Source organism: Heliangelus exortis, chromosome 16 (assembly GCF_036169615.1).
Source record: "Heliangelus exortis chromosome 16, bHelExo1.hap1, whole genome shotgun sequence".
Lineage (NCBI taxonomy): Eukaryota > Metazoa > Chordata > Aves > Apodiformes > Trochilidae > Heliangelus > Heliangelus exortis.
In genome coordinates this window covers 5152600-5164856 of record NC_092437.1, presented here as the reverse complement: position 1 = coordinate 5164856, position 12257 = coordinate 5152600, and the positions used below count along the sequence as shown (strand labels likewise).

Here is a 12257-nt window from a genome sequence, read left to right as displayed (position 1 = left end):
AGCCTGCACCCACATCCCCTGCCCACCCAAAGCCCCCCCAGACGCAGACTCTGCAGCCCCTATGTTAGGGTTTTGTCTTTGGACTCATAAATCAGACGTGGTGATGATTCTGTGGAGTGTTTTTTGGGTGAGGAGCAGATGCCATGGTGCAAATCTGGTAGAGCCAACCCAACCAGGATGGGGCTCTCACTACATGAAGGACACGGAGGTGCTGGCTTGTGTCCAGAGAAGGGCAACAGAGGTGCTGGAAGGTCTGGAGCACAAGTCTTACAAGATGCAGCTGAGGGAAATGAGCTCGTTTAATCTGGAGGACAGGAGGCTCAAGGGAGACTTTATTGCTCTCTACAGCTACCTGAAAGGAGGATTTAGTGTGAGAGGTTTTGGTCTGTTCTATCCAGGAACAAGCGATAGAAGAGGAAATGGCCTCAAGTCGTGCCAGGGGAGGTTTAGTTCGGATATTAGGAAAAATTTCTTCACTGCAAGGGTTGTCAGGCACTGGCCCAGGCTGCCCAGGGAAGCGGTTGAGTCACCATCCCCGGAGGGATTTACGAGACGTGTAGATGTGGTGCCGAGGGTCACGCTTTGAGTGCCAGTGCTGGGTGAAGGGTTGGACTCGATGATCTTAAAGCTCTTTTCCAAGAAAAAAAAAACAAACCCACGATTCTGCGCTTCTAAGTTTCTTCTCCGCACAGGCGGGCTGCGCCTCCCGAGGTTCCCTTACGCGGCCGCGTATCTCCCGCACCTCCGCAGGGTGCCGGGGTGGGCGGCGACTCAGCCACTCCCCCTATCCCCCCCGATCCTTTCCATTTCCCCGATCCTTTCCATTCCTCCTCATCCCTCCCTACTCCTCCTCATCCCTCCCTTCTCCCCCCCTTCCCCTCTCCATTGGGGCGGTGCTTGGCCCTTTAAGGCGGCGCGTGCCCGCGCGGCCGGTGGGCGGGGCGAGGCGGCGGCGCGCGGCGGGCGCTTCACCTGCAGCCGAGGAGCGAGCGGCGAGCGGGAGTGGGGAGGCAGCGACCCCCGGGCCCCGGCACTGCTGCAGCGCGGAACGGGGCGGCCCAACCGCACGGCACCGCCACGGCCCGGCCGCCGGGGACATGAGGACCGGCTCGCGGCTGTTGCTGGTGCTGCTCTTTCCCGTCTGGGGCTCGGCGGTGGTGGTGGTAAGTGGGGCGGCCCCGGTGTTAGGGGGGTGGAGGGGTAACGGGAGGGTGGGCAGCACCTCCGGGATCCGCGCTCCGCGGAGGTTCCGCTGACGTTACGTGCCCGCCGGGTGCGGGCACGGCAGCTGCCGCAACTTCGGGGTCGGGGCGCGGAGCCGGTCCGCGCGACTGAGGTGGATGAGTGCGCGGGAGCGGAGCGGCCCCTCCGCGGTTCCCTGCTGCTTTCACCGTTTATATATTTATTTAAAAAAAAAAAATATCCCCGTAGTTTTAAATTAATATTTTTAGTGCTATCATTGGCTTTGAATCGAGTGCCTCAACCGTGCCGACAAAACTTGCCCTTTGCGATGCGTGTCGTCTGATAAACTTCGGGGGTAGCGGGACGGGACGGTGGCGGTGCCGCTCCGACCGCGGAGCCTCAGCGCGATCGCGGAGCGCTGCCCGCCCCGTGCGAGCCGTCCCTCCTTGGCCGGTGTTGTGGCGGTGCCTTTGACTTTTTTATTTTATTTGATTTTTACAAGCCTGAAAAGACGCTGAATGGGCCTGATTTATGCTGGGCGATAACGGTCTGAAAAGTTTGGGGATTTTAGGGAACGGTCCCCAAATGAAAGGATGGCTGCAGAACATCAACAAATGCCTGAACGCGTGGCTGCAGTGTTACAGTGCGAGCGGGGCGGCTGCTGTATTTCGTGTTGGACTGCCGGCAGGAACAAGAGCCGCTTATTTTTCTGCCTGAATCCCACCGTGCCAAGTTGAATCTGTGAAGATGTCCCGAGTCCGAGCCCTCGGGAGGCTGGTGGCTGCGCAGAAGTAGCCCCGATGCGCTCTCATCTAGCGAGCGCCGTTATAATAATTGGGTGATTTCAGATTCAAAGCCTATTATCCTCAGTCAGACCCTTTGAAATGTTTCCTAATGGCAATATCTTGCCAGCAATGGTCAGAGTCCACAGAGCTGCAGCTTCCTTGCGCTTCCCATGCTGTAGCTGGCATCCCTCTCCCGAGCATGATTTTTAGCAGAGTATGTTGGCTTGCTTTCTGCTTACTAAGCTCATCCGAAAGGACCCTTCCCTCCTCAGTCTATCTGTAACGCAGCAGCATCTGTGCTCAGGAGTGTTTGGGGAAGCCCGGGGGAGCTGTGCTCCTCTCCCCGGGGATGCAGGTGCATGCCTGGAGTTGCACTTTCTCGGGGAAGTGACTCTCTCGGTCCCCTGGCTCAGCCTGCACTGCTGGGACTGGAGGTGTCTGAGGCACAGCCTTGGATTGCTGAGCGATGCTCTGGCTAGCCCTGCTGACTAGTTCAGGAGTGTTAGAAATCCCTTGCCATCAGGACTTGTATATAAATCACCTGGTGCTTGTTAAGCATAAATCACTGGCATGTGTGCTTCTAGTGACTTAGCTGGAGCTGGGGTCTAGGGCCCTTCTTGCTGGGTAATACCACATCCCAAAGAGCTTGAACTGCTGTGCCCCTGCTAACATGTCCCCGAGCAGGGGCTGGTTTCTTCCCCGCTGCACAGCCCAAAGTTGCTGCAGAGCAGCTGAGTGTTTAACTGGATGCTTCGCGCTGGCAGGTCCTGGCAGGTTGTGCCTGGGGCTGTGCTTATTCAGTGGCTTTGTTACTTTTTTGATAGGGCATCCCCTCCGTCCCTTCCCACTGCTGGGGCAAGGGCAGAGCCTGGAGGGTCACAGGGACAGTAGCAGGCAGAGCCTTGGAGCTGCTGCAGGACAGAGGGGGAGGAAGGAGGCTTTAGCTAACCATGAGCTCCTGAGCCTGCTGCCAGCTGGGGTCTTTCCTCTCCTTTAGTCCTGGGCTTTGCTCAGCTTCTCAATAGCAAAACCCAGTGATGTTGCAACACCAGGCCTTTGCGTGGCTCCAGTGCTTGCTGCCTTGATGAATTGCTGCTCTTTGTTTCCTCCCCTCTTCTGACAGTGCCCAGTATCCCAGCCTTCCTACAAACAATGCTCTCTATTGTAGTGAGGCAACTATTTTCCGACCCCTTTTTTATTTTTGCAGTTACAGTATGGATCTGCTCCAACAGATAGCACTTGAGCACAAGCGGTTTCTACTTGCACTCTGCTTTACTGCTCAGGTTTGCTTGTGCCTACACACCTTGTCAGTGGGTGCAAAACATTTTCCCAAATGACAAAAGTCACGGTGTGTGTGTTTCTTGTTTTGTTTTTGCAGGCACACAATGGGGATCTTACAGTTAGACCCACATGCAAGCCTGGCTTTTCAGAAGAAGACTACACAGCATTTGTCTCCCAAAACATTATGGAAGGACAGAAGTTACTCAAAGGTAAGTGGAATAAAGAGCTTAATAGGTGCTTCAGTAACTGTATTTTTGGGAGGTGAGAGGAGGTTTAAAGATGCTGGGTTTGATGATGCAACGGTCTGCAGAATTATGCTTGTAGGAGGGTGAAACACGAAGTGGTTTACCTGAGCACAGTTTGGAATACAGATGAATCGCTGAGTCCACGTGCTGGGTGCTTCAGGTGGATTGTTTGCCTGTAGTATGTGAGGTCATCACTTTGCTTTTAAGTCTCCCACTCCCACCCTGTCTGAAGGAACTCTGCATTTGATATTTTAGAAAATATTTTTATGTATGAAATTCGAAGATCCTTAAATTATCTCTGCTTTGAAATGCATGATAAAGCAGACGTTGTTTTTGGAAATGTGGTAAACAAGCCTACAGACATTCTGTTCACAAATGTGGCATTCATTTTCATTACTGCCCCACTGACAACATGAAAACATAGGCAGAGAGAAACTACCAATTAGCTTTATAGTAATTGCAGGATTATATTCACTTTTGTGATTGTAAACTCTAAGACATCTTCATAATCCAAATAACAATAGATTATCCTGTGTATTGATCTGTCTCTCTTGCAAGTTAAAAATAATTAAACTTTGTATTTGTATGATGTGGGAAGTAATTGTTTTATTCCAAGAGAATTTTTGAAGATAAAAACCTTCGGCTGCTTCCACCACCTTTTGTAGTTAAATCACTCACCATTGGTGGATGTTGCAGCAGATCTAAAAAGATGATTTATTGTGGAAGTTGGGGAGCACATCAGAACTTGCTGCTCTGCTCATAAAACCTTTGCTACTTTTGCCTTGAGAGTATCTTTATTCACATGCGTGTCTTTCTGCTGGGATATCTGTTGTTCTCCAGAGCAAACACTTGCTCTTTAATTTTTAATATTTTTTCATTATTATTTTTTATTTCTTTATTTTTGAAAGAGAGTTGTAAGTATTACTTCTGGCTTCAGTAGAATCCAGGACTGGGTACTTTTTCTATAAATAAGTTGGTAATCAGACCAGTTGTCTTAGTTTTGCTGTTCAAGAATTCTCTTCACTGGCCTGGCATCAATAGTAGACCATAGAGCTTATTTTTAATTTGGAAGATAATAAGGATTTTGCATAGACAAGGGCAAGAATATAGCAACATGTGAAATAATCAAACAGCAATTGTTTATTTATTTAGTAGCAATGTTTCCCTAACCTGTAGTTCCACTGTAACTACTTAACAGGTCAGTCTGTAAACTAGTAGATTTCACGCCTTTTAGCTTTGGAAATTACTCAATAAGCAATCTCCTCCAAATACTATAAAATCATATAATTAATAAGCTTGGTCAGGGGAGCATTTTTCACTGTTTAGTGCTTGATAAATTGTGCTGCCTGCTCATGTGGGTAGACAACAGAGGCAGAGCAGAAGTTCTGTTTGGAGGTATTAGCTGGTTACTTGACAGCAAAGTGGCTGTCATTTCATTTCATTTCAGTTGCAACTGATAATTCTTAATCACAAAATGATATTTAGATAGGATGTCACTTTGATTTAAATGAAAATATATTCCTGTTTAATTTTATCCCTTGGGGGCCAACTGTAGTTTTACATTAGTCATGGCAAACCTACCTGTGATGTAGGGCTGAAGTAGCCCTCAGGTTTGAGGTTTTCATGCACCCCTTGTAAGATTTGTGTCCTGATAACGTTGTCATAACTTACATGTTTTGGAAGCATTTTGTCAACTGAAGGAAGAAGAAGTGCAAATATTGTGTTTGTAATAACTGAGCTATCATCTTCACACCTTGTAATCCACAGTCAAATCCATGATGCTGTTTATCGTAGGAAACAAATATATCTAATTAATCTGTACAATAATGAGGAAGAAAATTTGCTGTATAAAATTCTTCATGCTTGTGTTGTTCTTTATATATACTTCAGCATGTAAAATTGGTAGTTTTCCAGTTTAGGTTTAATTTTATATCCTAACACTTGATATGTCTGAAGCATAGAATGTTTATCACTTTCATCCATCTGGGTGAAGTATTGTACAATAGTTCAAACCAGAAATGGGTTCAGATTGCTTACATTAGCATGTTTGATGGATTGGCATATGTACTGTTTCACACCATTTTACCACACAAAGCTTTGCTGCCAGCTACCACCATCTTATTCATCAGCATCCAGTAATTCCTCTGCAGGCCAAATGGGAATGTTTGTCTGGGAAAAAAGCAGGTGGGAATTCACCTGTCGGTACTTCCATGGAATTGGGATGGGAAAAAGTGTATGTAGCTGAAATTGCTCCTAGGGGTTCCAGTGGAGAGATGTAATGTCTTAATGTATGGGGGTATGTAATGTCTTAATGTATAGGACAGATGTAATGTTGCTTAATGCTCCTCTTTGCCCTTTGGAAGGAAATATGGGAAGTCCTGGGATAGTTCATGCTGCCAAAAGGGGCTGTTCATTAGAAGCCAGGTAGTGTGTAGAGCTCACATAGTGGTGAACTTCAGCCAGCAGTGGAAAGTTTAGATGTTATTGTGTGGTTAGGGAATAAACTCTGTGGCAATAAGCCCAGCATTTTGCTCGAGCTTTGTAATATGCAGCTCTCAAATATATGCAGTGCTGTGAATGTGTCAAAATGAAAGAGTTAGTAGTGTTCTAGGTTTGAATCAAGTTAAACAGATAATGACTGGTTATAATTGACTTATTCCAATGGAAATAGCTTAGCTTTAATTTGACAACAAGAGCTTTTACAGAGTCATTGTTTTATTATAAGTATGCCATAAGCTATTAACTACTACGTTGTGGTTTATCTTATTTGCCTGAGTCAGCCCTCCAACACCCTCAAAACATACAGATTCTAGCAGGAGCTATTTGTTACACAGTAATTAACTTGTTTATGATAAATGGATGGGAGAAATGTCACGGCATTTTGTTTTATGTATAAATGAAAAGCATTTGCATTCTGAAAAAATTCATGATAATTAGACTTAAAATAGTTTCCCCGAGGAGTGCCACAGATACCACCTCTTACACATCACTGCCAACCTTGTGGCCTGATGATGGGGTGTCAGCTGAGTTTATCTGTGGGTCCAGTGCCTTCCTTAGAAATTCCACCCCTCTATCTCTTAATAAAAGTTCATGGGGTTTAATCTGTGACTTTGTTTTTGTTTGCAGGATAATAAACTTAGTCTTGATCACTGATGCATGATTGTGTTTAAAATAGGGTTGTTCACTATTTGATTCTTTAGCCCAAGGAAAAAAAATCTCAAAGCTTGCAGTATGGCAGAGGACAGTTATGGCACGGGTATCTTTTCCTTTTTGTCAGTTATTAATGCTAACTTAAAATGGTGAGAACATTGGGGTGGGGGACAATGACATGTAGTGCTGCACAGAAGACAGTTCAGGACTTACTGAAGAGATCTGATCCCTGAGTATTAAATCAGGTGTATGGATGGGAATGACCATGACTAGAGGCCTCTTAGGGAAAAAGAGAAACAAGGAGTAGGATGCTGGATGTGAGAGCCAATATGAACTAAGGGGGTTGATACTCCTGATAAGCTTATACCCTTTTCCATTTTGGTAAGGTTTTTGAAGATTAAAAAAAAAAAATTAAAAAATTAAAAAAATTAAATTAAAAAAAAAAAAAAAATTAGAAATTCAAGTTTTATTGGCATCCTGTGAGACCGTGGCAACTGGTAGTGGGTGGAAAGGGGCCAAGGTGTTAAAAGCATTATTTCTTCAGCCTAGTACCATCACAGGTATAACAAGAATGCAGCTAAACAAGATCACTCAGACCTTTCCCTGCAATCAGGAGACAGCATTAGCTGCTGAGGTGTAGAGCCCCTTCTTTGTTTTTCTGCACATCTCTTCCTCTGGTGATTCATGTTTCTGTTGCCCTCCCTAAATAGTGCCTGTAGTGATGTAGCAGGAATACTTCCCTTGTGTAGGCAGCTACGTTTGGGCAGAAGCATGTGGAAGCACAGTTTATTTTCATACAGGAAGATAAAGCCCAACGTGCTGGCACAGTTTATTCAAGTGTGTATGAAACCAAAGGTAGCCAAGCTTCATGTAAATGTATAAAAATGTGTTTGCTTTCACTCTAGGATTTTTACTAGTGATGTTTTTGGCTAAAACCATACAAATAAAATACGTGATGTTTATTGAAGTACCTAGGGTTTTTGTAAGAATTTAGTATGGAGGGCATTTCTTCAAAGATTTTAGAGGCAAGATGTTCTTCATGGCCAAAGCCTTTCAAAATCTCCATCCTCTCAAGCCTTCATCACCTTAGGTAATATAGTTTAGGAATGTGCAAATGTTGCTTAGGAAGTATAGAACAAATAGGAAAAAAAAAAAAAACAGGGGAAGGACAACCCAAGCAAACCTTTGCAAAGAATGTTTGAGTTTGGTCTCTAGTAATTCATGTAGTAGTTGTAAGAATATACTCTGTACCTCCTTTGGGAGGCAAAAGTACGATATTCTTGTGGTTAAGGTAATGCAGGAAGTGCAGAGTGTGTGAGTGCAATGTTCTTGCAGGTGTACTTAAAAACAATCATACAGCTCCAAAACACTACTTCATACATAAAATTTGGCTCCCATGAAAGTGTGAGACAAATAAATCTTTCAGGAGAAATGCTGCTAACTTTGCTTGGTGCCCAGGGGGAAGGAGCATGCCCCTGGGCTAACAAACAGAACCTGGCAGGTGAGTATCTGCAGCGTTGTGTGGCTCCCACATGTGAATTGGTTGTTGGGGACATAATGCCTGTCTGTACATCTGGCTTCCCACTTTTCCTGTATCCAAATACACATCAGTGCCTGTCTGCTGTTAATTTTGGTTCCTAAAGGCTTCTGCAAGACAAGGGCTGCCTCTGAAGCAGAGGTGGGGAGGATGCTCCATCCTGGAGGTGCAGGGCTGGCAGTGCTACCTGGGCACCCTGTCCTGCCTTCATCTTCTCAGTGCCCTTTAGTGTGTCACTAGGGGTGTTCTTTGGAAGTGAAGCCCATGAGGAGTGTTGGAGTTTGTTGTGATGTTTGGTGGTGGTTTTGAGCACCTGTTGTGGGTTACTCAGTCCTTGTAGCAGTCTGGAAGCTTTCCCGCAGCCTGGCAAAATATTCAGTGCCTTCTCTGAGCTGCTCTGAGTTTAACAGACTCAGAGACTTTTCCATTCATGATTTCATTATTTCATTATTTTGTGGTCTGTGATTCTGCATGAAAAGTGGTTACTGAAGTTATCATACACATAATTCATTTCATAGCTCCTTAATAGAATCCAAAAGTAGGCAAAAGTCCACTGAGAACTCAGAACTCTTTCCCTAACCTTTCTTTATTCCTTTCTTAAAGAAAAAAAGATGCATACAGATACCAGCTTCTTATGGTATGCTTGTACATGCTCCAGTGAAGCTGCTTCTCAGAAAACACTTCTCCCATTCCACAGGATAACTTGTTTTTGAAAGCAGTTCCTCTTGATGGGAATGTTGCAAATCAAACCCATAATTTCAATCATTAGTTCCAGGGGAGACCCCAGAAAGTTGCTGCAGATTGGGGAACTGCTGATGCGTATTTATTTTTAATGTTATTCTTCAGATCTAACTTCTGACACAAAAATTATGTTTAAGATTTTTTTTTTTTTATCTAAATAAAATTGCAGTTAATGAGACCAGAGTAGTCAATAACACTCTGTAGAGTTAATCCCCTTACACTGTTTAATAAGTGTATATATTGCTTTCTAGATCAGAGCTTTGAACCAAATTCCTCAAACCCAAGTAAAATTACTTTTTTCTGCATTCTGGGGAGCTAACTGATTTTTATCTGAATAAATCTGTTTCTCCAACAACAGAATTGGAGTTTTGTGGTTTTTTTTTTTTCCTCCTTAAGAATTTGTCTGTTAAAGAATTTCACTGCTTCAAATTAGACACTTAAAAAAAAAGATACTAAGGAGAAAAATGAAACAAAATTTCTGCTGAATAGTTTAGTAATTTCTTAATTTATGCTTCAGCTTTTAGGAAGTGAGCCAGGCCTTGAACAGTATCAGTTTGTGATTTGTTGTGAAATACCTGTTGTTTTGATCTTCAAACCACTAATGCTAGGTCTTTTAAGGTTAGAAAATGTTAATTTTAGAGTACTTCTCAGTTCATAAATGGACTGTTTCTGACAGATCTCTTGAGCTCTGATCTCTCAGAGCAGATGCTTGAAAGCATTCTGAAAATTCTGTTTCTTTGCATATGGTAAACAAAAATCAGTTATTCCAGTAGTGAAATATTTTCTTACTTAATTTTCATTGACCTAATGCCAGTTCTCATCACCGAATTTCATTGGTATTTATGTGCAAGCCTTTTTCTGCCTTAATTTCTGCCCTGGAAATGATTGTAATGTTTTTGTAGAGGTAAATTTTTACATTGCAAACTAAAGCTGGTGAAGTATTTAGTCTGACAGTACCATGGGCCATGTGCATAGCTCATAGAGTATTTCAGTAATACAGATATACTTAAAAGTCTTATTGGAAGGGTGAGAAGAGATTAAAATTACAGAGGATAGGATTTCATTGGAAATCTGCTTCCTAATATAATAGAATGGATTTGAGTAACATAGGGAAAGAAGGGAGCTTCTGTTCAATTTGAGGTTACTGGTATATTCAGAATTAATGCCTTTCCAGTATAAGATCCACTTTTTTAATTTTAGGAAAATGGAAATAGTAGGACCTAAGACCAGGAAGTGGTATTTGAAAAATAATGACCAACTGGGAACTTTGGTTTTGAACAGCTTGAGGAGGCCTTTGAGATGAACCCACGCCAGTGACTAGAGACCAGTTTCTCCAGTACCCTGATCTTGGGCACTGTGATAGGAACTTATCCTGACCTAATGGACTCTATGTATACCAAAACTGATACAGACAAACCTTTTGTTTATTTTTTGGTGCTTAAATGACACCCCCCCCCCTCCCCCCCAATGCTGCTTTTTCAGGGAAAGCTCAGAAGTCTCTTTGGCCAGCTGTGCCATCAGAGGGTTTTCTTACTGCTCAGTATAATGTGATGCCTTAGTTTTGATATTTGGTTTATTTATCTATTAGTATTTCTGAAAGGAGAGTCTGAGAGAGCTGTGATTGTTTAGCCTGAAGCAGGGAAGTCTCATGGGGAGATTTTATCATCATGTATAAATACCTCCCTGGAGGATGTAGAGATGATGGAGCCAGGCTCTTCTCAATGGCCTGCAGAAAGGGCAAGAGGAAATGGGCACAAACTGAAATCCAGGAATCCCACTGAAATGTGGGAAGACACTTTGGGTGTGAGGGTTATCGGACACTGGAAGAAGCTGCTCAGAGAAGTCTTGGAATATCTGTTCTTGGAGACACTCAGAACTCCACTGGACACAGGTTTGGAACCTGCTCTGCCTGAGCCTTTGCTGAGCAGTGGCTTGGATGAGATGCTCTGCAGGGGCTCCTTCCAGCCTCTGCTGCACTCTGATCCTGTGAAGTACTTTACAGCTGAATATGAGAAAGTAGAGTGTTGAGCTGAGCTGTTGTACAAATACAGATCAAATAACTTTAAATAAAAACATTGCAACACCCTGCAAAAAATAATCCTTACAGGGGAATTTTGTTCCTGTAACTTCTTGGAAACATAACCTCTGAAGAGAGAATAATTGAAACACCAGGGACCAGCATTCTGCTCTTTGCTGCCATTAATGTCCAGGCTTAACTTAGGCATAGTTTGTCTCCTGGCATAAGAATATGTTGCACTGAAAAAGCTCTTGGTTTCTTCTTTACTTTTAGTAAAATAAAAAAAGAACATACGGAGTTCCTGTTTTCCCAAAATATTTGTCATTAGTCCTGGCTGCTCTGCTTCTTTCAGCAGAGTCCTTCCCAAACCACTTTTCTGCAGCATAAAAAATAGTTGGGTTGAACAAGCTTTTTTTTTGCCACAGGCTTTATGATTTTTCCTGCTTGTGTTCATTGTCCCTAATTTATTTATTAATTTTGAATTGCTGTCTCACAGAGGGAGAGAAATGGCAAATGGTCTGGCATATGGGCTGCACTGTCATTGGAAAAAGCAACTTTGAGCTGCTCTTGCTGGCCCATTCCTCATGACCCCAGGCTCCAGTGTCTCTCTTTGCCAGCCTGTTTAGATTCCTGCTTTCTGCTCCCTTCCAACACGAAAGTTTAATTATTTTTTGCTGTGCCCTCTCTACTTTCCTGCCACTATTCCTCACCACTTGCCAGCATTTTGTAATAGAGAGGCAGTGGCAGCAATTCAGGACTCTGCTACTTGTGCTGTGCAATAGCTGCTGTTTGGAGGGGTCACAGAAGCCACAGCCTATTAGCATTAGCATGGTAATAGCAGCCACTATGTGGAATGCACAGTGGGAATGTTGGAAGCTCCTCCAAGGACCCTGAAGATACGTATGGGCCACCCATGAAGGAAAAAAAAAAACCCCAAACCTTTCCCTTTCTGCCTTGAAATGAGCAAATCTGTGTTTCATTGATACCCAGAAGCACTGCAATCACTAAGGCTATTACTATGCCTGTTATAAATCACAATTTAGTAGCAGCTCATAGATTAGTCACAAAAATTACTTTTAGGCTAAAATTCTGTTATACTGAGTTTGTCTAGTAGCCATTCTAAACCTCATTAAACAAAATTGTCTTTAAAATAATTATGAATATAGCAATTATCCAAAGATAAATAGTCAAGATTACAAAAACTGTTACTTTGCCGCATAGCAGGAAAAGCAAATTGGGATTCTTAGTATATAAATTAAAACCACAAGAAATGAGCCTGTGAAGATGTTAGAAAATAAAGAAATGCTTGCATTTAAAAA

At 43.4% G+C, this 12257-nt stretch overlaps 1 protein-coding gene across 1 annotated transcript in view; it reads left to right on the top strand.

Annotated features, from left to right (window-relative positions):
* The first annotated feature begins 926 nt into the window (after nt 1-926).
* CDH4 (cadherin 4) overlaps nt 927-12257 on the top strand; it is a 407728-nt gene continuing 396397 nt past the window's right edge. Inside the window, exons 1-2 of the mRNA XM_071759459.1 lie at nt 927-1163; nt 3346-3457. Coding sequence (XP_071615560.1) covers nt 1098-1163; nt 3346-3457 — 178 coding nt within the window. The 5' untranslated portion in view covers nt 927-1097. The remainder of the gene's footprint in view (nt 1164-3345; nt 3458-12257) is intronic.